At 41.6% G+C, this 26,717-nt stretch overlaps 2 protein-coding genes across 5 annotated transcripts in view; both read right to left on the bottom strand.

Moving 5' to 3' along the window:
• sugt1 (SGT1 homolog, MIS12 kinetochore complex assembly cochaperone) overlaps positions 1–16,949 on the bottom strand; it is a 20,131-nt gene extending 3,182 nt beyond the window's left edge. For 2 of the 3 annotated variants that reach the window (XM_029454022.1, XM_029454024.1), the window contains exons 1-11: positions 16,800–16,949; positions 16,655–16,703; positions 15,900–15,990; positions 15,484–15,553; positions 15,032–15,102; positions 12,320–12,373; positions 10,723–10,751; positions 10,483–10,505; positions 10,149–10,245; positions 8,485–8,592; positions 110–200 (exon numbers count right to left, since the gene is read on the bottom strand). In XM_029454022.1, coding sequence (XP_029309882.1) covers positions 110–200; positions 8,485–8,592; positions 10,149–10,245; positions 10,483–10,505; positions 10,723–10,751; positions 12,320–12,373; positions 15,032–15,102; positions 15,484–15,553; positions 15,900–15,990; positions 16,655–16,703; positions 16,800–16,921 — 805 coding nt within the window. In that variant the 5' untranslated portion in view covers positions 16,922–16,949. The remainder of the gene's footprint in view (positions 1–109; positions 201–8,484; positions 8,593–10,148; positions 10,246–10,482; positions 10,506–10,722; positions 10,752–12,319; positions 12,374–15,031; positions 15,103–15,483; positions 15,554–15,899; positions 15,991–16,654; positions 16,704–16,799) is intronic. The other variant, XM_029454023.1, reaches the window with a different exon arrangement.
• Positions 16,950–17,428: 479 nt separating this feature from the next.
• On the bottom strand, positions 17,429–25,037 carry LOC115022848 (ETS-related transcription factor Elf-1-like). Of its 2 annotated transcripts, XM_029453952.1 has the most exons (7): positions 24,866–25,037; positions 24,633–24,750; positions 22,078–22,182; positions 21,740–21,895; positions 20,637–20,711; positions 19,647–19,842; positions 17,429–19,514 (listed from the first exon to the last, which is right to left on the bottom strand). In XM_029453952.1, exons 1-7 carry the CDS (start codon positions 24,923–24,925, stop codon positions 18,911–18,913), a joined length of 1,314 nt encoding a protein of 437 aa, XP_029309812.1. In that variant the 5' UTR covers positions 24,926–25,037; the 3' UTR covers positions 17,429–18,910. The 2 variants fall into 2 exon arrangements, with proteins under 2 accessions (XP_029309812.1, XP_029309813.1); XM_029453953.1 differs by lacking the exons at positions 24,633–24,750; positions 24,866–25,037 and adding an exon at positions 23,613–23,994.
• Positions 25,038–26,717: the final 1,680 nt, after the last annotated feature.

Consider the following 26,717-nt stretch of genomic DNA (forward strand, 5'->3'; position numbering starts at 1 on the left):
GACAGACGGAGAGAAAGAAAGACAAGAGGGTGAGGGAGACAAAGAGATGAGAGAAGAGACAGGAGGATAGTTGTGGGGAAGAGAGTAAATGCAGAAGCTGTGGACTGACTTGGATTGAAGTGTTTGATGTTGGACTCCTGCCCTTCTCCCTCCAGCTTCTCCCATCTGATGGCATCGGCCTTCTTCATCTTGAACTCCACCTGACAGAAGAGAAGGACGATGATAAGGAGGGGTTGACGAAGAAGAAGAAGATGAAGGAGAAGAGGGAGCGAGGGAGATGACAATGTCAAACAAAAAGTGATCTTTGGTTGCGGGGGACACAAATAACGCTTTTATTAGAGAGCTATAAAGTACAGGACATCAGATCATTATTGAGGCCAGAGAGGCTGTCTGTTTCGGAGCCGCCGTCAACTCAGCCTGCGCGTTTGTGTTTGTGTGTGTGTGTGTGTGTGTGTGTGTGTGTGTGTGTGTGTGTGTGTGTGTGTGTGTGTGTGTGTGTGTGTGAGAGAGAGAGAGACATCAGGGATATGCGGGGGCACAGCTCAATCTCGAACCTCACTGACAGACATACTGCACTAACGAGATGCCTGTCAGCCAGAGGGCCAGTGTGAGAGACGGCGTGAGGGTGGTGGTGGTGGAGGAGGAGGAGGCGGATGGGGGGGGAGATCCTAATTCCACACAGCAGCATCTGATCCAAATCATTACACCATGAGAACATGGGAGAGGCGGAAAACAATGAGTGGCGATAGGACATGGACACACGCGTTTTTAACGCTGAGCTGCATTGACAGGGCACATACCAGCGAGACACGCAAGCTTCAACGCCATGACCCCCTTCCCCCCTTCCTCACACACCCTACCACCCATTAACGGTGTGTGCGTTTGATATGCGTGCCCGTGAAAGACGGCGCTGGTTATGCCGCTGCAATTAAGGAACATTTCTGCTCTGCTAGGCGATGTGATGATTCATTTATGAGGGTGCCAGAGGAGAAGAGGGAACCAAGAGGTAGACAAGGTTAGAGAGGCTGACTGGCACACTGATTGAGGGGAATAAGACAGCATTGGTCGCTGCTACCTTCTCTATCCAGGTGATGAGCTGGTGAGAGTACACTGATGGATCGCTTCGCTATGTGTCAGCGCTTTCTGCCCCACAATGGGACGTCGTGCACAGCGAAGGCATCTGTGCAGTGTCCGAAATTAACTTTCTGGCTCACCTGCGAAGAGGGCCGAGAAACTAAAAAAAGAAGAGCTCTGCCGAGAATACAGGTCACTGCCCAAATAATTCATATTCATGCTTCAAAAGAATATGCCAGCTAACTTTTTCCGGGGAGTTCAAATCCGATCTTGTGAGTTAATCTCAAAAACTGGGGGCTGTGTCCGACAATTTCCGTTGCTTTCAGGAAACAGCAATGTGACATTCACAGCCACTTGAGGCTGTGATGGAGGTGTGAAGAGGTGAGACAGTGAGCAGGTTCTTCAACTGTACAACGGAGCTCAACACTGCGAATGCCTTCCAGGAGAGACTGCCTGGAAATGATTTAAATATCGTTATAGCAATGTTTAAATAATTCATCACATCTTGCTCCTCATTTCAACCCGCTTTCAAATGGCTGCTTGGATCGGATATAGAACTTTTGGCTTCCGATAACATCCCAGCATAACCCAGCCCTTACAGCACACTGTACATAAAGGGGGGGGGGGACAAAAGATTGGATGGAAACTGCAAACAGTCCTGCAGAGGTGCGTCGACCCCGATAAGTTTTCAGGGGGGAGAAGTTATTTTGGGTGTCCAGGGTTCTGGAGGTAACACTCGTTCATTGACTTCATTTCCTGCTTAGATCATTTTAGGTTACCATCTGTCGGAGCACTTCATAAGCTTGGATCTGCAAGAAACTCTTGGCTGAATCATCAACACAAAAGCCGAGCAACTCTTTTACTAAATATCTGGTTCAGTTGCGGGTGAATTCGACAACTATGTATCTGTGTTTAAAGTTGAATCTGGTTGATTGGTCAATTATTAATATTAATAATGAATATAATGACTATTATTAGATGATAATTAGTCGATCGGAAGAAAGATAATCTGCAACTATTTGGATTAATGAATCGTTATTTTTCATTCTCTCGTTTCAGCTTCTCAAGCTTCTTAAAGTGTTCAGGACACTTCAGTGTTTCCTTGTTGATTTATTAAACCTTGTTCATAAGTTGTGACCGGTTTGCGTTTGATAAACTGATTTCAATCCCTTTTTGAGACAGCTCCTCTTGGTACATTATATCATTTTAGTTTCTTTGACAGATGCACCTGCGATCTTGGCACCAACGCTCCTTTGAGCTCCGTTAGGCGTCTCATGCTGCGTTCAACACTCCAGTCTGCATCAAAGTGCTGATTTGCCAACCTGCTCTAATGGCTGACAAATGCTACTAATTGGGGTTCAAACTAATACGGCCTTTGCAGCAGTGCTTTGAGGTTCGATTTGTTTTAGATCTTGTGTCTTTTTTTACTACGAGTGTGCGTTTTTGGTTTACTCTGTGGATGAAGAGTTACATATTAACTATCTAAAATGATCTTAGTCTAGTAACTATCGAGCCAGAAGACTTTAAGTCTTCAGTGATAACGAGGCAGCAACTCAATCTGCCTGTTAACGATCACAGAGGCAGAGAAGACCTGTAGGACCCCTTTCCTTTATCCAGGTCCCTTAACCCCCCCATCTATTCAAGTGTAGGCTAATTGTTCTCCCGGCATATTCATGTAGATTATATATTCTATATATATATATATATATATATATATATATATATATATATATATATATATATATATATATATATATATATATATATATATATATAGTGTCCTTTGTTTGGGGAGGTAACCTCTTTAAATGTACATGTGGCAACTTTTCACCTCAATGATACATTTATAAACCCTAACCCTGGACTTAAATGGCTCATACATGTTTCAGCAGGAGTTCTGCTAATCTTCAAAACGTTCTGCACATTCAAAACATATCCTGCGTGTTCCATATTATTATATTAGGAGAATAAGGTCCAACTTTAATGAGAAGAAAGCCATACTATTTTTTATCCTTTATTATTTAAACTATTGCGTTATTGCTCTGCTGATAACGGTAGTATTCCCTTCACAAACAGACACATAACCCCGTTTATGGAGGCGGCTGGAATGCTCTTTATTGAGGTAGAAAACACTTCACATCAGTCATAAATCTCAACAAAGTTAACTTTGCCATCTCTGATCAAATGCAGCTCACAGCTGCTCCCCTAAGCTTTTCAACACGCAGCGACAGAGTTACTGCTCGGCGTAAAGTCGCCACACCGCAGTCTAAACCTTCGAAGACAAACGGCGCGAGCCCTGGAAAACAAAAAGCTGCGTGCAAGCAACGCAGAAAAAGCCCTCGATTTTAGCAGCGAAAGCGTCGTCCAAAGAAGAAGATTGTGATAAAAGCCGGCTGAGCAATGCAATTGTGAAAATGTGTTTTCGAATGTAGGTGTTGCAGGGGGCATTAATGGTCTTTAATGTGTCTGTAGTGTGAAGTGCAGCGGGATTTAAAGGGCGGCTCTGTGTGTGTGTGCTTCTATGCGTGCTCCTGGGCCATACAACATTAATCTGCTGCCACATCTGTGCTTCCTGGCTTTTAAGGGACATGGCAGGCCAGGCGCCGTGTGCGTCTCTCTGTGTGCTCCTCTGCGCGTGTGACAGGCGAAAAGATGGCTCGTAAAGGAATGTGACAGCAGAGCCACATACAGGGGCCACCACCCACAGGACCCCAGGGGCTGGACGATGCAATACTGCACCACACACACACATGTGGACACACACACATGCTATTTACAGAGGGGCACTGGGGTCCTGTGTCGTTTGTCACATGCGTTTGGAGTCCCCCCCCCCCCCCCCCCTTCCTCCACCCCTGCCACGACTCCTCACCCGGCATCTTCTCCCAGATCCCTGCTGATTTCAAAACAAACTCGGCAAGAAAGACATGAGGCATAAATGAAATAAATATAAACATTCTTAGACGTTTGACAGGCAAGCAAATTAAAGAGCGAAGACGCTACTTTAGCTATTTGCCAAAATAGGGAGATGAGTTTGCGGCGAGCTCGTTTGCGTGCACGCGTCGGGAGTGTGTGTGCGTCAGCCGTCTGTTCTGATCAAACGCACTGGTGTGTAATTGGCTCCCCGTTGTCGCGGTGACCCCTGCGGTTGGAATGTCTGTCGTGGTGGAGGACAGGAGGAGGTCGCTCTGACGATAATGTGCTATGGATGACACTGCCGCGCATACACACACACACGCACACGCACACACACACACTGCAAATACTTTGTGTGAATGACACAAGTGTGTTGAAAGATTACTGTTCAGCCTCTGTATTTGAAAGCGTGTGTGTCCCCGTGCTTGCACACGCACGCTTGGCTTAGCCTCCCCCTGCTAAGTTGTCTTTAAAGACAGCGAGGAGATGAAGCGTAAACATTGTGGAGTGCAGGGCAGCCTATTACAGAGACAGACAGGCCAACATTGGTTGGGAATCAACAGCTCCGAGGGCAATTCACCCCCCCCCCCCCCTCAGATGCTCATTAGGGATGCATGCCAATCTGGGGAAACTTGATTTGTTGATGTCGTTGTTCATTTGAATGTTTTTTTCCCCCCAGTGGCTCCCTGGCTTCAGAAATATGAAACGGCTCCAGAAATGATAAATGAGACACGCATTGCGAAAGCGGCTCAGTTTGTCGGGGTCTCTCACATTGTCGCGCACGTGTGGACACATTTTTCACTTGTGGTGTTTTAAAAAGACTTAGGTGCCGTTATGCCGTCTTGCAACGTTTGAATGCTGCCATTACCAACGAGGGCTTATGAGCTGGGTTATGTGTGTATGTGTAGGGGCCATGTGCACCGGAGGAGCCCAGTGGACCAGGGAACAGTCGGGGCTTTGTGGGAGAGGAGGAGGGTTTAAACACTCTCTCGTTATCCTAGAGGTAGAGGTGTGTGTGTGTGTGTGTGTGTGTGTGTGTGTGTGTGTTTCTGTGTGTGTGTGTGTCTGTGCGTGTGTGTGCGTGTGTGTGTACGCAAGACAGAAAGAAGGTGTACGTGTCTATGAGGGGCCATGGAGAGAAAGACAAAACAAAGATAAATGAGGAAGTAAGAAGGAAAATAAAAAGACGGACAGCGAGAGCGATGAGAGATTGTGAGACCATCTTCAGCTGTGGTCTCTCTAAGACTGAGCCCTTGTTTAAGCTGCAACCCACGTGCACCTCTGGTATGCAGTGTCTGCTGTTGCCATGGAAAAGTCAGAAAGTGAGAGAGTGTTTTTTGTTTTGAGAGAGAGAGAGGGGGCAGTTTCTGTGCAGGTCAGTCTGCACAGTGTAGCCGGTGGATGGAAGGTACACAATATAGATGTCAAGTTATGTAATGCTACTCATTACATTTCTGCCACCGTGGCACCATACAGTGTGTATTTCCAGCACCTATGACCATGTGCTGCCCTTTCATTCCCACTGTGGCCTTGCTGTAAAATAAACTGGAATAAATATCATCATTGCTTTTAGGGGCTCCGTGGCTTGGCTTGTTTGTGGATGTTAATACCATCGCATGCCTTTTTAGGCCCTTGATATAAACCCTTTAGCTTGTTCAGTGATGTTACACAAATATATAGATCTAATAGAAACATATCGGGCTGAGTATTGTATTAGTGCTAATAGGTTTTGTTACCCAAAAATATTTTCTTTTTATTAAAATTTGCTAAACTTCTCAAAGCGGCCATCATTGCTGTTTTAATAATAAGAATGTATTTGAGTTTCAGCTCGATTATTATTGAGCTGTCGAGCACTTTGCTGTGTTGGTTCACGGCTCTCAGAGTGTCGTTTTCAGCCATCACAGGCAGCGGTTTAAAAAAGAAAACTCACTATACAGTACCTGCTCAGCACTAAACAATACAACTAGCCGCTAGCTGGTGAACACAGAGGAGCATTTAGCAGCTAAAGAACCAGATGGTTCCCTCGGGAGTGTTTAGAGACCAGAAGCAGAGCTTATGAATATTGAACTGACATTCGGTTGGTGATGATATGTCAATGCTGTGTTTACAACTTATTTCCGCTGCCCCGAAGTGGCCAAATAAATCAGTTAGTGCAGGTTTAAATGTTGGGCAGATTTGCAGCTGTTTAAAATCCCTACAGGCTGCACTGTTCGGTCTTTTAATAAGAATTTTATATAATGCATTCACCTCAGTGTTCTAGAGATACATCAACTGTAGCGATATCATCTTCTCCCCACTCCACTCGTGTAGGTGGCTTGTGTATACTTTGTGCATCTTATTGCATCTCTTTTTCATTTCCCCATAAAAGGTCATCCGTCTCCCGACATTATTCCTATGTTATAATCTTATGAGTAACACACTTTCCCGTCATGTGGAGTCGAAAGTTCACTTTGGCGAAACGTTGTAGAGTCAAGATTACCACATTATTATTTATATTCTACACTTAGTGTGGCTGGACTGCATCTGGAGGGCCGCCCCAGGACCAGTCCAGGAAGTGAATGCTTAATGGGACGCTGCCTTAGTATGTAAGGAGTTAAAAATATAAGCAGTCGAAGTGACAAATTAATTGAAAACTGCAGCTTACATTTGCGTAGTAGAATTAAAACTAAAGTATTAAATGTGGAATAATATTGTCAGAATGTCTGATTTACATGAGGATACAAGATTAAAATGTTGCTTTGTAATACTGTTAGTTCTGATTACACCACCTGTACACACACACACACACACACACACACACACACACAGTTAACTGGTTAATTGTGGTAAATGTGCTTTTTACTGACTATAAATTAAGTTTTTCTTGAGTAACTTATAATATGATATGCTGTGTCCCTAAACAACTATGGAAAGATCATCCACCACCACGAGAATAATACAAAGCAGAGCTTTACTGTATTGGCAGGAAAACATTCCTCCTCCTTAACAATCACAACAACTCACACAAAACCTGCCTCTTGATCCTCAGGCTAAAACCTGCCAGCGGTCTAAACCCTGAATCAGCACTCATTAGCCCACATCATCTATAATACACACTAATTAGTCTACAGTAAAAAGTGCCCTTCCTACTCATTAGGTACATAATCACGTTAAACAGTGCTGAGGAACTCTTAAGAGAGTGCAGCCATTATAAATGTGTGTGACAGAGTGAGGAGACGAGCATATGTGTGAATCTCCTGTTAGCTGCTCGGATGAACCGCGTTAACGTCTCCACAGGAGCCGCGCTCTATACAGCGGGAGTGGATCTTCTCATTTCTACTCCAGCTACAGTAAGCTTTACCAGCATTAAGGAATTATAGGTAGCGGCAGCTTACTTTTAACTGCTTTAAATTATTGAAGAGATTACGATGTTAATCTCAGAGCGCTAACCCGAGTAATGATCAGTCACAACGCCAGTGAGCTGCTTAAACCCTCGTCGGCCTCGTCTTTTCTTTATTATCTGACAATGTGAGTAATAATTTTAACAATTTTGCACAAAAATAATGAATGATCAGCTATTAAGACAATGAAAGCCGGGATACACCGAGATAATATCATGCCACGTGATGGTCTCTGGCAAAATTGCATTTCAGAGACTGGAAGTGTGGTCATTTCTCCAGTGTGACATTACGACATCATATTTTCTTTATAGGGGTGTAAAAAATGTTCCCCAACATATTTAATAGTCTGCTTCTTTATTGTTGAGACGGCGAGACGACACTCGATGTTCCAACGGTAATTCTGTGTACATTTTTAATAACTTTTGGTCTTTTAAAAGCTGGAGTGCACCATGAACTAGAAATGTTGCTTCTGCCTCGTCTGGTGATGTTTTTCAGTCTAGAAGTTGTAAAGTGGTAAACAGTTTTATATTCCACTACAGCTGGGTTCCTGTGGAAAAGAAAACCCATCTGAAAACCACCATCTCATACTACTATATGTGTGGTGCCAGTTATGCGATATAATCTGTAAAATGACCCATTTGTTAAATTCCTGGTTGTTTTACGACTCCCCAGAGGAAGAATCGTATTTCCTGACGCTCCCTCGACTTCAATACACCTTTGACAACTCAGATATTCCAGAAACTCATTGACCGTGACCAATTGTCTCCTGGCAGCTACGGCGTCTGCTTAGTATGAGGACATTTTATCATCACGTCATCGAGCGCTGGTCAGCCGTGGTCACTGCGACCCCAGAAGGGATGAGCCTTTTAGTGGAACAACGGACCATTAAACACAATCGGTGTTGAAAGCACGACAGTATGTTTCTGCTTCATGATCATGTCAACTCATGTCTGCTAAACCTGTCAAAAGCATGTCATATCATCACAAATGTATGCCAGAAGGTAAAAGGTTAAAAATCACTCCCCCCCCCCCCCCTGAAACAGTGGACTCCCTGTTGATTCAGAAAGGTTCAACTACACACTAACTGGACCAGCTAAAGACAAATGAACTGCGATACCTTGGTGGTGAGGATCTTGAAGTTGCTCTGTTGAGTGACGGTGGGGTGCAGGAGGTGGAGGTTGAGGTTGTAGTTCTCCCCTGATGCCAGCTGTATCGTGGCAGAGAGCTGAAGACAACACAGACACCAGATATTAGACAAGACCCCTCATTGGCTGTAGCGAACCCTGGTATTAAACAAGTATTTCTTTGACATTTTTAATTTTTTCATTGAGATAGTATTGAGTTTAGTGACTTTGCTGTTGTAAACATTTAGTTATATTTAAAATATTAATACATTCAGAATGTATTATTTTTTCTAATTGTTTTATTTTTTAAAGCAATTATTCAGTATTAAAAAACCCCGATAAGAGTATCGATAGGAGGAGTAGTATTGATGTTTTATTGTTTTACCTGCAGTCTTTACAACACAAAAAAGAAGTAGAAAGAAAGGAGTGAGTGGGGTGCAGGTGTCAGCTTGTCGGTGAGAATAATCATCTGATGTGGCTGCTTTGTCGGCCAGGAGTATCCTCGCCCAGTCCCCTGCAGCCAGAGTGACCAGTGATGAGGGGGGGGGGGGGTCAGACAGCTTCTAACAGCCTGTCACTCACAGGGTCGGGGTGGGTGGCTTATTGGTTAAGAGGGACACGGACTCGGCTGTGGCCCAAATCCTTACACTCCTACACACTTGTCACTTGGCAAATGCAGCCCTCACATAAACGCACAAAAAATAAAAAAACTGCCCACTCGAGGAATAACTCGCCCGTTATCATCGCATCACTTTCTTTTTTTGCGGAGGAATAGTACTTCACTTCAACTTGTAATCGTTTGCAATTCAACACCTACCACTTCACTAAAAGTGGACTTACTGATTTGGGAGCAAATGCATGTAAGAAGTAGTTTGTCTGGGATGAAAGCTTAGAAAGTTAGCTAAAGTAGCTTTTGGGCAATTCCACAAAACTATCAAAGCCTTAATATTCATTTGCAGTTCCAATGCCTGCGCTGTCTGTAGGTATACAGCTGCTACATGCTCAGTCACCAGGGAAAATAACTGGAACCACTGCCTTTCATCTTTAATTTCTTTTGTATATACTGACCTAGTAAAAAATATATGAACTTATCTGTACTTTACACCACAGAGGGAGCTTATGAAGTGACTGTCGGATTCGCAGCGAGTGAACTATTTCTTTTGAAACGGGGTAAACTCAGTTTGTTATTCTATTAGGAAAGACAAAGCCGTTCCCTGGGGTGCCCTGCAGTTACCCCTCTGAGAGACGGGAAGAAGCGGAGAGAAGCAAAGGAAAAAGAGAAAAGGAGGAGGGTTGTCCCCGGAGGGCTCCGCAGCTGATCCTAGATCGGTTATGCCGTCTATCTACAGACAATTAGGAGGTTGGAGAATCTGGGGAGGGTAAATTGTTCTTAGATCTGTACTTTGGGGGCAATGTTAACAAGGCACCACTGGAGGCATAGTTGGGTCCATGGGGAGTGTGTGTGTGTGTGAGAGCCATCTAATGGGGCCCCCTGAGGAAACGCCCAAAAGCTAACCCATCTCTGTGTGTCTCACACACACACACACACACACACACACACACACACACACACACACACACACACACACACACACACACACACACACACACACACACACACACACACACACACACACACCTAAGTATGTGTTTATACCTCTTTTTCCATGAAGTTGACACACACACCGTCCTTGGGTACATGTTTTGCCATGACTGTGACAATGACTTGAGAGTCTGTTTGGTACCAGTCATGTCTGCAAGAAACACACACACACAGGAATCTGATAAACAAGTATGAAGACCGTCTCCATTTTCACCACTACTGTTATGAATATATAAACTTCATGAAACCAAGAACTTCAAAGAACAAAAAAGCAGCTCATCATGCTTTGATGCACTATGGCTTGGTTAATCATTCAACTGCTGTAATAAATAAAACAAACATTAAAAACAGATGCATCGATAAGGCGTATTTACATTCATGCACTTACTTCACAGGTGGCGCCGCTGGTGTCTGCGGGGTCATTCAGTCCAAGACAGGATGACAAATAAAGAGGAGGACGTGGTGATAAGGCAGAGGGACGAAACAAACAAAAGGATAAAATTAGAGAACACATAGAGAGAGAAGCTTAGTAAGGCTGTTGTTTTAAACAGGAACAGGCACAAGGCTGAGGCTGTCCACTGATGCTGAGAGCAACAATGCCCCCAGGTGGCCGCGGAGAGAAACTCACCCTGTTGCCGCTGCCGATCTGCGTCTGCTCTGGAAAGAGAGAAGAAAAGATTTTGGAGTGAGTGGCAGGTGGGAACATTTAATACACCCCCTTAAGCTGCCTAAATCGAAGTCTAGTCTCTAAACTATGATGATGGCAAAGCTGTAGGAACACAACTTTTAACAGACATTCATCCACAGACAAACATTAGCAGACAGATTCTCCCCCACATAGACACTCTCCCATCCTCCACCAGTTTGTTTACTGGTCCATCCACGCCCATTAAAACTCTTGTGAGCTCGAGCAGGCCTGATCACCGTTTACCAGCATGCTATCATACATTATTCAATGACTTCATTACAGAGAGAGAGAGAGGGCACAGAGAGGGAAGAGAGCGATGAGATGATGGGAGGCGTGTTAATGTTGTCTTAATGAGGTCGCGTTTGAAATGGCGAGGGGGGGGGGGGGGGGTTAGACTGTGTGTCGAAGTTTGTGGTCTTTTAAATAAGCATGGTGCCACATGTGATGGAATAACCAGGTGCTGTGGTTGGTGGTAAACACGCTGTCACCCGAAGAAATGACTGCTGCAATCCTGATCTGTGTGTGTGTGTGTGTGTGTGTGTGTGTGTGTGTGTGTGTGTGTGTGTGTGTGCGCGCACTGATGCTGTCTGTGAGCTCCTACGAAGGAGTTGGGTCTCATCGGGGGCTTTCAAACATCAGTAACGTTAACTCTGATGAATCACACCGCTCCTGGGAGTATGTGTGCAGGCGGGTGTGAAGCGTGTTTGTCAAAACTCATGCTCTTGTTTACTTGAGATGATCCAGAGGGCCCAGGAATCACCACCAAACAGAAACACACCACCCAGACATGGCATGCATCTTTTATTGGACTGAGCAGCTCTGCCTAAACACGCGCGCTGTAGATCCATGGATGTGTGCGAGCTCATTTGTTTGATCAGATGGGCTGATGAGCTCCCTGACTGTGCCATTTAGCTTGGTGTTTGAGAGCAGGGAGTAAAGAGCAGTGTAGAAGTTAGAGTGCTGCTGGAAATGCATTTGGAACCCTAACCCTAACCTTTAAATAAATTAAAACAGTAGAATCAAGTCTGTTAAACAGCGATGTTGCTGGATCCAGCATCACTGACGCATTAAAATCTCCATCACTATCGAGTGTGTGTGTGTGTGTGTGTGTGTGGAGGGTTCATTTAACAACACAAGACTAAATGTACCACTGCTTTGAGTGCATTCATCGCAACTCTCTCTGTCGCTTGACCACATATTACACTAATAATCAGCGTGATGTGTAAACATGTGGATTGTACGTGTATCTGGATTGTCAGATTTGGGATTGTACGTTTAATTTTCAAACACATGTTCAACAAACATGAATATAATTATCCCCATGAAAGAACATTTAACAAAAGTTGAACTACAATTTGTCTAAAAAGTGAAATGTTATGGGATACCAACACAAATGACCTTGGGGACAAACTACAATGAAAACCTATCAACATCACTGGTTTAATATCATAATGAAGCTAAAATTAAAGACCATCATCGACTCTTAATCGCGGCCTAATCTTAATAAAAATACAGACAGTTCAGTTCAGCTACTTACCCTCCATCATCTCCTCGCACCGCTCGATCCATATCTCAAATGATTTCTCAGAAACTGGAAATCAGAAACAATAATGCGTTTTGCTTTGTTATGTAATATATGTTGATTAAAAAAAGAAAGAAGCCAAAGTAAAGAATGTAGTATAAACATTTGAGGGTGTCAGTGAGGTGTTAATAAGTAGTTTGATTAAGTGCTGGAGAAAGCTAAAGTCGTAAGAGTAATAAGTTTGTTTCAGCATCAGAAATACTTTATTAATCTCCGGGGGAAACTGGATTCTGTAACAGATACTCATTTATAAAACATTCATATAAATATAGAGAAGAAAAGGTAAAAACGTGCACATTGTAATACAATATATAACAACAATAAGTATGTAAATATATATTACAATTACAGTATTATTGCTATAAATGGTCTTAAGTCTTTGCCGAAAAGTAGAAGTAGAATACACAAGAACATTGCTTGAAATGTCCAGTAACACAGTAATAATGCCAACGTGTGAGTATTGCACAGGTTATATAAGTATTGCACAGTTTAGGTGCAACACATGATGGGGTTATAGATGCTGACGAGTGAAACAAATCCAAGTCCAGTCTAGTGAGGGAGGAGTTAAGGAGTGTGATGGCCACAGGCAGGAATGACTTCCTGTGGCGCATCTCAGTGGAATGAGTCTTGCACTGAATGTACTCCTGTGTTTGACCAGCACGTCCAAAACAGAAACTACAGAAGATATGGTCAATACATGGCCCGTCTTTATATCAGCAGCCCAAAGGAGATATAAGTTGAACTCATTATGGGTTTACAAATAGATTCAACGCTCGTGACACCAAGTCATTGATTTATTTCTGACCACTTATCCAGTTGCCAATTAAGCCTCCCCCCCCACACACACACACACACAAAAGCTCCTTCTCTTTTAACACAATAACAACTTGTTCTGTCATGATAGGAAAATCTATCCATTAAAAATCGATTCAGTCGCCTTGAGGACAGCGACCATGCTACAGCCAACAGAGAAGAAGAGACGCTGTAGCTGTTGTAAAAGACATTAATGACATTTTGCTCACAACTGATATGCATGTTGTAAATGGTGGTAATAGTGTCTCGGTTGACAATGGCTACAGTTGTTAACAATGTGGACAAACAGACACAGGCTCCATTAGCTTGTGTGATCTGTTACTGGTTTTAAAAATATTTGAATCCTTATCTGACATCTTGTAGGGATCCCTCGGGGGCAAACCCAATTTGGCTACTTTTTGTCTTGATGCCCAAAATTTCACAGCAGCTCTTTCGTAACATCATCATGTGGCCTGATATTACCGTAAACAAACAAAGCCATCAACCGATTTAGCCTTTCAGAAGGATGTGATGCAATACCTCCAGCTAGAGAAGAAGCAACCTTTTATAATGACTTTAATAAGGCAGTACTGGAACTATCCGAGAAGAGATTTGTCGTCTGCTAGTAGCGGCTTTTCTTGTAGTCGTTTTTCACAATTTCTCGAGGATAAATCAATGACTTAACAAACTAATCTGCAGCTTAACTGATAATGAAAATACTTGTTGTTAGTTGCACCCAAGCGGCAACCTTCGAGTCTTTTAAGTGAAGCAAATGAGAAAGTGACTTAAACCTGCATTCTTTCTAATATCCAGCAGGGGGCGATTACACTGGTTACAACAGTAAGTCTGATTGTACTAAAAGTCTATGAGACATTTTCCTGAAGAGATTATGGTCTCAATCTCGAGTTGCAAGTCTTCTTCAACACAGCATGATGTTCATTTTGTAAACTATCGTCCCATTTAGAGTGAAATAGACCGGAAAGCAGGGTATGCTTTAGGGTGGCTACCTTGTTAAGCCTAAAATAGTCTTGTTCTCTGGTGTCAATTCTGGTTCCAAAAAAAACAAACACCCGTCTGTGCACCTAACACACGTGTGTGCGCGTTAGGTGCGAAGCCCGGCCCTTCGCAAAACGGAGCGAAGGAGAGAATGTGAATGCGCAAAGTAGACAGTACAAACTGAAACGTGCACATAAATTAGATCAATAGCATAAGTGTTTAGTTTATTTAATAAAAGAGACCTGTCAATGTGAAAAGTGAGTTGTGAATAAAACTATTTTTATTTTTTATTTTTGAGGGGGAAAAAAAACACCTTGAATTTCAGGCAGGGCTCCGTTGGCGGGGCGCAGCGCCCCTCCAAGACAATGGTAGGGGAAACACACGGTATATCATACTATATATGAATTAATAAATATGAAGTCTTGGGTAAGGTAAAAAATAACCTGCTGTGTACTACACGCCTATATCATGGCCAGATAACACAGAGAAATATGGAAATGTAATAACTGGTAATGAAGTAAAAAGGCTGTTGCTATGTTACCTGCAGTTTAATATACAGTACACCAAGCACTGAATTAGGACGGTGGTTAACCTGTTGACCAGAACTATGTTTGAAGCGTCCTGTAATAAACTTTTAAGAAACCTGCCGGACAATCAAAAAGGAATAATTTCAAGACCATAGTGTAAGCAATGAATTAAATCTGTACGTGAAGAATTCTTTCTGTATTGCATTTCATCCCTAAAGCTAAAAGGACACAGGTTGATCACTTTGTATTCAATGAGGAGAGTGAAACAGACAACATACTGCTGCAAACAGATGTTGGGACAGAGCGGGATGATGGGAAGTTTGTACGCGAGGCCAGAATAGGCTTTACTCACCATCCAGTTGGTGTCCCTGAGTGAAAGCTGCATGTGCCGACTCAAAGTGGTTCAGATGGTATTCTGCTATTCTGCAGTTAGGAGAGAAAAACATGCCACATATACTTAGATCAGACAGTCTTTAAAAAATAAAAGTAACCTCTTCTTACACACATTTGGATCATGCACCATGTTAAAGAAGTTAAAAGACTAAAATCATTCTTGTACAAAAAAGGCAATGGCTGGCTGGAGAGAAAAGTTGAACTTAACTTGACTATAAACTTCTGCAATAGGAATTATGCGAATAGCAGATATGACAAAGTTGAATGGAACAAATCATGCATATCAATCAATGTGCATATTATATTCCACATTTTACAAAAAAAAAGAGTCAGTTGGCTTCAGTTGAGCAGATACAACAAACATCTGTAAGTGAATTTCCCTCATTATCTTAATCATATTATAGTACACACCCTGTTCGCATAAAAGCAAGGGGAAGGCTGGGTTTTAGCAGATGAGCTTTTTTGGCATCATCAACAGCGCCTGCAGAGAGAAAACAACACTAAGTTTATCGTACATTCATCGAGCCTGTATCACTTAGGAAATTATTATTCATACTGCCCCAATTTCCTCTGGTGATTGCTGACTGGTACCAGATAATTAATTCAAGGATCTGATAAGAAATGTTCTTTTCTGCAGTCTGAGCCATGACGGCTACTCTAGCATTTAAGAAACAACACCAAATTATACTTGTATATTGTAGGCAGTTAATAAGACAACAACATATTTGAAAGCATTTATATTTCTTACAAATAAGTGCAAAGACTGCATTTAATAGGATTGTGTTTTAACTAACATGTCTGTCAATGCATGTAGTCTAAAGACTTACAGCTGTAGTTTTTGAGAAGTATGTGGACATAGGCACGCTGGCAAAAGCACTCAGCGTTGTCAGAGTCTCCTTGCAAGGCCTCATTAAGTTCCTACAAGGAAAGAGATGGGATTTAAGTAGACAGTATAAGTGAGTTGTGATCATGATGAAAAATAACAAAAAGGAAATGTATTATTCTAGAATCTATTTGACACAAAGTAGTGGAAGTGCTTATCCTGAGTAGTAGCATTAATGATATATCAGAGTTGTCTTCAATACTTAAATAACTAAGGAATAACTAGAAGAAAATGTGTTTTAAAGTTAACAAGTCATTACATCTAGTAAATAGAATGACTTCTAGTTACATCTGTTAAACATTAGTGTATGCTCATCATGCTGATAGCATGACATATCTATAAAACCGAATGCTAATCACTAACGTCCTGTTGTAATAACGCCTTATGACTGAGCAAAGTTGCATTTGTAATGGTGGTTAAGTACAACAAAATGAATGTCCTACTAACAAAAAAGCTGTACAGTTACTTAAAGTAATAATGATTACCTGCTCTTTACAAAGTGATGCTAGCAGGAAACGTTAGCTAACTTGGCTAGCTAGTTATAGTGTCAAAATTGGTGCTAACAGCCCGTTGCATCATCGACAGAGCACTTAAGTGCCTTTGTAAAACAGCTAGCCAGAAGAAGTCAAGGTTATAGTGATAGGAAATAGAAATCTGATATTTAGTATTCGTTCATGGCTAGCGAACTCTAAAGTTTACCTCCAGAGCTTTCTGTGGATCTTCGTCAATGAAGCTATCGGGGAAGCTGCTAAAGCAAAAGGAGAGACCAACCGTTAATCAATGGGAAAGAAACAAATGAATTAAAATGTAACAAAAGCTTGTTCATATGTTAAGTTGAACTTGCCGTTTGGTTGCCATGGGTTTGCTGCGGATGTGGACAGTGTTTCTGGAGTGGCAGGGAAGTTCTAGCAAAATGTGGAAACGTGATAGCGGCAACAGCAGCCACAGCAGCAGGCCTGTCAACATCCGCCTGCACAATGCTCACACTGCCACACCTCCATCTACCGGCCTGGAGGAGTAATGACATGACAGCTTTTAATATGACAGCAAACTTCCTACGTAAAATATATTGTGCAAAAAAGGAATGCCATTCCCTGAATACTGTAGACCTTAAAGATAATAATATATATAATTATATAATAATATTGAATAATTATATTATATATATATAATTATATTATATAGATAATACATATATATAATTAAATATATAACTATTTTAAAAACTGCTTGTGAAGTTTCCCATAGGGATCAATACAATCTTATCTTAATAAAGCCACATTATTTAAATCATTTGAATTTGTATTATATTTTTATCTGCAAAGTAACTACATTTGTAAAATAAATGACATGCAGAAAAATTCAAGTAAAGTAGAAGTACCTCAAAATTGTACTTAAATACAGTACTTGCATAAATGTACTTTTAACCACTGATGCTGGTAAACTATAGGTGAATAAATGAGTGACGAGGAATTTTCAAGGACAATGACAAAATTAAGTTTATTTCATATAATAGACCATTATTTTCAACACCTCCGGACTGCATGAAAGCAAACACAAAATTAAGGCAAAAGAAACTCCACCTCTCCCTCTGCTACAAGCTCACATATCAATATCAGTAAAACTTACAGTATTAAGAGACCTCCAGATAAAGCAAAGTGAGGGGGTTCCAAATAAATGTTTTACTCAGTAATAAAGTGAAAACTGTTTTGCATAGGGGTCCCTGGGGGCAAAGGCACAGTTACAAGCAAGTTGGCCTAAATCTTACAAACTCAGTTTTCATTAGAAATGAGGTTTGAGAGGCTAAACTATCCACTGAAGAGAAAACGCTGAACGTAGCATTACTTCATTATAAAAAAAGAGCCAGCTGTTGTACTCCTTGCATAGAGTAAAGTCTGTACAGTAGAACTAATTTTGTACGAACCTGAGGGAGAAAATGGCAACAAGGCACAAAGTCAAGCATGTTCACAGACATACAGTATATAACACACAATACATAAAGATCGAGGATTTAGAGGTCCATATATGCATTTATATACATGTAATAACTAAACAGAATGTGTGCACAGCAGAAAGGCTAAATAGTAGCGGTATGACCCTACAGGAGGCTAAATAAAAGGTCATTTCACTGGTGATTGTCAACAAAAGGAAGGTCCACTGTGTAGATACATCTTCTACAAACAGCAGCAGTGCTAAATTACTATTCTAGAAAAAACAGTGATCCCTTGTCTTCAACATATCACAATACAAACAAAATTCAGTAATATTAAATAAAATAAAAACAATAATAATATGGAATGTTTTCCCTCAATAACCTCATGATTACCAGGAAGCAGGCACAGGATGGACTGAGATTGTCAGGCACTTGGAGAAGAAACATACAGCAGGGGTAAACATTAGTGCAAAGCCATTTTCAAGGCAGAGGAATGATTCAGCATGTGATAGTAAAAAAACAAAAAAAAGAGTGGGAAAGAGCGAGAGTAAAGGCAGAGCAGGAGGGCACAGTGCGCTGCTTAGATAATTGGCTCCATGACGCTGGAGGTGGAGTGCAAGCAGAGGGTGTGTCTGCAGACGGTGCAGAGAGGCTGCAGAATCCAGTGCATGTGTGTCTTTGGTGTCTTGTATGGTTAACGGCTACAGAGAATGACAGAAGGCTGAGATAAAGCACACAAGCTTTTACAAGTCTCTTACAAAGTAAACTGCTAAATATTGTGAGAGATTTTGGTTCCTGCCAGTTTCCTGCTAACTCAGATGTCAGGGAGGGAGCAGTGAGCGAGAATTACTTTAGTTACCAATTCATATGTAATCTAAAATACAATAATAATCCCAGATCAGTACTCCCACTCTTACATATAGGCCCTGGTGTGCAGACATTGCTACAGCAAAGTACAGCTCTATAACTGGTCCTGAGTCAGTGGAGTGTATGTGCATGTGTATGTTTTTAGGGGGTCTTTTCTATTGGTCAGAGCTAGCTAGGGGCACCAGCTGTGGAGTCTCCACTTTTGAGGTTTTGAGTCCCGGGTGCGAGTTATCATCAGGTGTCTCCTGTGCACCCTCACTGTCTACAGCCACTGCAGCAGCAGCCTGCTGCTCACACAGACTGCCCAGCAGCTGAGCTGTTTTGAAGACAGAGGCGTGACCCTGCAGGGACTGGACCTTCTGCAGGTTCTGGAGGGTCCGCAGCATCTCAGCGGACACAATAGGCAAATGCTGCTCTTGGATCAAGCTGGTGCTGGCAGGCCGCAGAACGGCGTCACGCTGGCCTGAGGGCCGGGGAGATGGCCTGGTCCGCTGGGTAGCTGGGGCTCGGACAGAGCTGGATGTCTTCTTCTGTGGCGGGTGTGAATTTTCCTCCTCCACCGATTGGTCACTAGAAGGTATAGTGCTGTCATCCGAGTCATCACTCACACCCTCATCAATGTCGTTGTGATCGTCATCTTCTTCCTCTTTGGTGCCATCTCCATCTGTGATATAAATCATATCTTTGGGCAGAGAGGTGAACTGGTAGACGAGACGCTGGCCTTCAACCTTATTCAGTATGCCTCTCTGGTAGTAGTACCTACATGAACACAAAGGTTCAGCATTAAAAAACAAACCATGCATGTACAAGCATATCTTTTCTTCAAAGTAAAGACATGACTGTGTTAGGATGACATTTTTGAGCAGCCTTAGCCTTCTTTTGGTAGTTTACCTGAGCGCTCTGCCCATTGTCTCATAATTCATATCTGGCTTGTTTTTGTGTTTGCCCCAGAGTCTGGCCACCGCTTTTGAGTTGACCAACTTAAAGATTCCTGTGTGGGGGTTAATCCATTTAATGTAGCGGGGGCAGACCTGTCGGTCCTGCAGCAACTCCATCAGGAACTGCCACAGGTACAGTGTGTTCCCTCCTGAAGCACAAACACAGGAAACATGATGGAAACGGATAGACAAAGAAACAACATGAAAAAACACTGTTGCAAAAGTGATTGATCCCCTGTGATCCACAGTGGTCTCTTTCATCTCTCTGAGAATGTACCGCTGCAGCCTTTACGTTACTCTGGCAGAATTTAATTCAGACTTGCGCCATACTAAAAGTAGGGATTCACAGATTGTGATATTCTGGGCTGATACTGATGTTTAAAATAACAATTTGGCCGATTGCTGATGCTTGTTGTTGATATTTATCTCCATTTAGTGTCACGGAAACAAGGACATCTGTTTAAAAGACATTCAGCATTAATTGCATCTTTGAATGACCACAACTTCAAATCATACAAGTTTATGAAACAATCTTAACATAGCCCTCTATCACATGAAAAAGATTATTATAATTTTTTTAATAACCTGTGGCTTCTTCTCCGAATTCTCCGAATCAGCAGCTAGGTATGCCAGCTTTGTCCGTGTCCGACCGCAAATAACTAAAACAACAGTTAGCCTGTGCAACATTGTTGCGACACAACAGATAAACATTGGCCACTGCCATCGGCGAATGGCATCTTATTATCCGATAGTCAACAAGGCGAAAATCGGCCGTTACCGATGTTTGGCCAATAAATTAATGCATTCCTAACTTAAGTGTTATAGAAACGTTACCAGGGCTGACCTAGTGAGATGTTGTGACTCTGGTGCTTATTCAGACATGAGACAAACATGTAACATGTTCTATCACGTACGTGTCTGAAAATGGCATGTATGACAATACCTTTGTTGTATTTGTCCTTCTTCACTATAATGTCCGGCGTGGGAGACTCCGCCCTTCTATGTCGAGGTTTTCTCCCTGAGTGGTTGAAGAATAAAGGCAGGGAAGGGAAAAGCGAGGGCAGAGAGGCGGACCAATGCAGAGAGAAGGACAAACGAGCGAGCGAGCGAGAGAGCGAGCGAGCGAGCGAGCGAGCGAGCGAGCGAGCGAGACAGAGAGACAGACAGAGAGAGAGAGAGAGAGAGAGACAGACAGACACACACAGAGAGACACAGAGACAGAGAGAGAGAGAGAGACACAGAGACAGAGAGAAGAGACAGAACACAACAGGAGACAGATGAGAGAGAGAGAGAGAGAGATAGGACACACACAGAGAGAGGATATATACAATAATACAAACAAAAATATAGAGAGAGAAAGACACACACAACAAAAAGAGAGAGAAAAACATAAGAGAGAATAGAGATACACACATAACATAAAACATAGAGATAGAATACAATATATAACATAAAGAGATATAGAAGAGATAATATAGAGAGATAGATAGATATATATATATATAAAAAATATAAACACACATATATATATATATATATACATACACATATATATATATAACATAAAAATACAACATATATATATATTACACACAAACATAAATATTATATATATATATTAATACCACATATATATTATATATTGATATATATATAACATACATACCACATATATATATATATAAAATTAACAGACAACATATATATATATATATATATATATATAAACATACCCACATACATATATAATTATATATATATTAAATATATTATAACATACACATTATATATAATATACAACCCACAATACATATATATATATAATATATACACACACATATATATACAGGACTGTCTCAAAAATTAGAATATTGTGATACAGTTTCTTCATTTTCTGTAATGCAATTAAAAAAAAAAAATGTCATGCATTCTGGATTCATTACAATCAGCTGTATCAGCATATATATATATATATATATATATATACATACATACATACATATAGACATATATTCAAATAAATCGATAAGCCAGAAATCGACTGACCTCTCTTTTTGGACTGCAGCTGTCCTGCAGGCTTCTTTGTGTGTAACGAGTGCCATTGTGGCTGGTCAACAGCTCCCACAATCCCCTCTGCTGACACGGTCACCTGGGTAACAGGAGTAGTGATGACGTCACCCAGTGATGGTAAGAAGGTCTGGGCTGCAGGGGGGATAAACAGATTTAATGAAAGAGAATAGCACTGTGACCACAATGTCTAAAAATAATATCTCGCAGTCAGACATGTCCTGCATCAAAAAGCAGCGGTGAGGTTTTATTAGGGCATCTTCACTCAGTAAGTGTGCATGTGAGTAGTGTTAACTCAGGAGTGTGTGTGTGCTTACAGTAGTGTTCCAGTGACAGGGTGTCAGGGCAGTCCATGTTAAGAAGCGAGTCAGCAGCAACAAGTGTCTCCATGGTCTCTTCCTCTCCACTTTCATATTGCTCCACTGCAGACCACAGAGAAGGGAGTGACATACAAAAACATTTGTTTAGCAGGTGGAGGAGGGTGGCATTTACAAGTAATTAAACATGAGAAGCACAGTGAGGAAAAAGCTTGAGGGTTGAGCTAAATTACAAAAAACGTCCTCTCACCGCTAGAGACACCTAGCCACGCAGATGGTTTTATTTAACACGGCAAGATATTTATCTCTAAACTTTGTGCTGCCATTGCAATACAACTGAGGCAAAAGAAATGTAATTTGTGATGAATCACCTTGATATGTTTTTGTTGTATTTGCTGGATAAGCCGAGCCAAAAGCAGACATTTCCAGATCATTTGTTAGATCATGATGTATATTAATCACGGGATATAATATTACAGATGCCGTGATTCGAGGATTTGATCCCTATTGCCTCACCCCTAGCTGTGAGCTTCACAAATCAAAATCACATCGTATCTGAAATGGTAGACATTTAACTGTGGTTGCCAGCCTGTTATTGTCTGACATGCCCCTACGGCCATATCAGATGGGTTCGAGTACCCCCTTAATAGATGGGATGGGCTTTCCTGGAAATGTTCAGTAGTAATCCACCACTTTTCAGATCGTTCTGCTTGCTAAATAGTTTTAATACTCTCAATCACACTGTTTGGGTTTTGACATGCTACTACAGACACGTTGGTAAAAAAGTGTGTCCTATGCAGGTGACCTGTTGTCACTGAAATTTAACTGGTTATTTTAAGAATAAATATACTAGATAGCTCCAATTACCTACTCCACAATAGTTTTTTGTAGTTTGGGTGAATTGACCCTTTAATTGCCTTAACGGATAATCAAGCAGCAATTTCATTGGTTATTTGCCCGTGCCTCCACACAGCAAAGACTAACCTACTTTTAAAATTTCACCCACTTAACTTCACCACAGCGCAGTTAAATATAGAATACTATTATCTGACTCTGATGTTTCACAGCTTATAGTGCTTTTACCTTAATAACAATATGGGCAGCTTTGGGCTTCTGTAGTTCATCACATATATCAGCATAGTTATCTTCCCACATGCATGTCCCTGAAGTAATACTATCAAAAGGGAGTGAATTGTTTTGTGCGCATTTATTTATGTGACGTGAGCAGGCTGGGAAGCAGTGAGCTAGAAAACATCTGCTAGCTAACAGCTGTGTGTCGTGGGCTCAAACACGCTCTGCCGCCGAGAAAACCAGCAAACGACCTGTCAAAACAAATAGCCATGTTTAAAGTAACACGGCAGGTAAGTTGCCGCCACAGAAACGGTTGTAGTTTTGAAGTCAACTGTCCATGACTGTCCCCGAGCGTTGTCAGTTACCGTTAGCTAGTTAACCGAGCCTCGCCATGCCCAACTTCAACTGCTCGTTGAAACCAGTGTACAGACAGAAAAACAACCCCATACAGTGATATAACTTACTTTTAATTTCCAGCACTGTTGAGGAACAAGCTTTAGCATGTGTGCTGTAGCCCGAATTGACCACGTCTACATCCTAATATGATTCATTAACGGTCTTTCCCAGGCACAAGCCAGGAATGTTTTGTTTCACTTCCTGAATTTTTTTGCCTAGGGTGGTCCGTCCATGTGCGAGGGTTGCGACTGCGCATGTGCAGTCCCAGGCTTTCTTTGGTACTCTGGTGGGACTTTTAATTTAGTAGGAACAAAGATTAGACCAATAATAATAACCATTTGATTGGACGACAGGTGAGCTTCAACTATGCAATGTGATGTATGTCTTTGTTTATTTTAATTTTAGATCAAGAACAGTGCAAATTAATAAATACACATGGTACATGTGTATAAATAATAACTGTGATGCAATCTCCTTTTAAAGACCCCCTTGTGACACGATTAGTATTGGTTCTTCTGTTGGAGCAAAGTCATTAATGACTTTATAAACTGATGGGATATTTTTTGAAGGGAGGTGCTTTCATATAACTTTTAAGAGGAATAAAGATCAATTTAATTTATTTACTCAAGATTTATAAACGCTATTTACCCTAGCTGAAAGGCAAAAATAATTTAAGAATATCACCAAAACATTTTTATACCTTTTCTTTTCGCTGAGATACTTGAATATCAGTAGCTTAAGATAAGTACGACTATTTCTTCCAGAATGATTTTGAGAAACACCATTTATAAAATGGCTGATATATTTCATAGGAGAAAGGCTTTTTGTAGCCTCATTAATTAATTTTGAAAAGATCCTACAGGAACCCTTTTCAAAAAGATTCCTCTAATCCTCCAGGAACCCCCAAAGCCAGGTTCCGTGAATATCCTCAGAGTTCCTTGAGGCTCTCCTAATTCTAAGGGTTTATACCAAGTATAAGTTAGCATATTTTATTAGGTCTTCCGAATTTAAAATCTGATATTTCCTTAGAATTGGGAAGTGACGGGTAAAGATAGGCTGGAGAGTGCGTGTGTGCATTATGCACTGACCTTTGAACAGCTGCTGGTGATGTTGCGACTGTTCACACGCTAGACCTGTATATGAGAGCAGGTGTGGATGGGGAACCTGCTCCACAATCACCGCAGGATAATCCAAATAACCCACCAACTGCAACACAAAATTAGATTAGATAAAATCGCATTAAAATCTGCAGATAAAAAATTGTATATGTTTGCACTGCACTCAACACATACAAAGAAAGTCACCACTACTTAACATTTACCTGTGACATGTTGACATGATCACTGGCAAAGTCAAAGATGAGCTCTGACTGCTGCAGCATGGTTGAATATCTCAAACACACAACCTTAACTGCGAATAAAGAGCATCACAGCTTTCCTCTGAAGACAATTGATGACTGAACAGGTCTGATGTGTTTTTGTGTCCTGACAGATCCACTTTTTGGAGAGAATCTTCAGATGTCAGTGATCTACCAAAGAGCTCCCCTCAGGATGTGATGAGGCCGCTCTCTTTCCATGCAGCGCAGTCCAACAGTGGAAGAGTGATCTGAGTAAACTAATTGACCAGAGACTCAAAGGCGTCACAGGAAACTGATGTTCACTCGCTCTGCTTCGACTCTCGATGAGGAAGTGGGGGCTGCTAAACAGTCCTGTGGTCTGACTGAACCTGCACGATAACAAGAGAGAGAAACGAGAGCAGATGTGTGAGCTGATGCAAAAACACAAAAAGTGAGTGTACCACACCTGCAGTGAAAATCCGTTTTTAAATAAAATGTCCAAATAAAGATATGTGGCCTCTCTGAGCTGAGAGGGCGGAGAAAACAGCAGTTTGCTTCCCTCTTTAATACATCTCATGCGCTTGCTCTTATCTTGCCTCTAAAAGAGGCTAAACCAGCAACAGGAAGGAAGCGTTTGCACTGCAATGTGTGTGTGTGTGTGTGTGTGTGTGTGTGTGTGTGTGTGTGTGTGTGTGTGTGTGTGTGTGTGTGTGTGTGTGTGTGTGTGTGTGTGTGTGTGTGTGTGTGTGTGTGTGGTAAGAGTAGGGGGGAGGCAGCTGGCGTTGAACTTAAAACATCATGTCTTCGCACAACGCTCAAGGTTTCAGGGGCATTAGGAGCACATTCCTTACAACATGCCTGTGAATGTGACGTTAAGAACAAAAACTACAAAAACTCTTGATCTACTCCCCCTTCTTCTCTCCCGTCACTTGTTTTTCTTCACTTCCTCTCTTGTCCTCTGGCCATGTTAATTCCTTTTAATCGCTCGGTCCCAGTCGCCCTGACCATCCCTGCTCCTCTTTCCTTATTCCTAATTCTGAGGTTGAGTGTATTTACTCTCTTCTGTTGCCTCTCCCTCACAGCTGTCACAATTAGGTTGTAAATACTGTTGCCACACCTGCACTTACCTTCAGCCCTCCTCTGTTGAAGATCACGCCAGCATTTACGTTTGTTGTACAATAGATCTCCCACTGTGAACAAATCGCTTTCATGGAAATAAAAATAATCATTGAGCTCCTACGTGTAGTCTCACAGTTCCTGATCGCGCTTCTTTGTCTTTACGTGTGTGTGTGCGTGATGGAGGCACAACATGTTTGGGTCAGTTATCACACAGGAAGCACAGCTCAGTTAGGAGGCACTGCTTCCTGAGTTCCTGTACCAAACCGCTGCCAACATTATCTGCCAGCAATGGCCTTTTCATTTTCGACTTCCTCTGATGTGTTTGGTGCTCAATGATTAACGTAGTACACGAGTGAAATGGAGGATAGTTTACTTCACCAAGCAGTGTTTTCAAGTTAGTGAGGAGAAATAACCCTTTAAAACAAAGTTCTGTAAGTAGAATGCAAAGTTTGATTAGAGGATAGATTAGAGCTGAAACTATAAAATAAACAGTATCTGTAAAAGTTTCTATGATTGATTAATTGTTTTAATACTGTTCAGGGCTTGTGTGCATACGTTTGGGTGCCTACCAACCTGACTGTTTGTGTGAACTGCCTCAGTAGGAAGATTCAACAAGCCATTCAGATTTGGCTCCCCTTCCTATGTCACACAAATACAAGTATATTCAGACAGACAGTATGAGACAAATAATGTGTTTTTGAACATTAAAGTATGTAAA

Source organism: Cottoperca gobio, chromosome 17 (genome assembly GCF_900634415.1).
Source record: "Cottoperca gobio chromosome 17, fCotGob3.1, whole genome shotgun sequence".
NCBI lineage: Eukaryota > Metazoa > Chordata > Actinopteri > Perciformes > Bovichtidae > Cottoperca > Cottoperca gobio.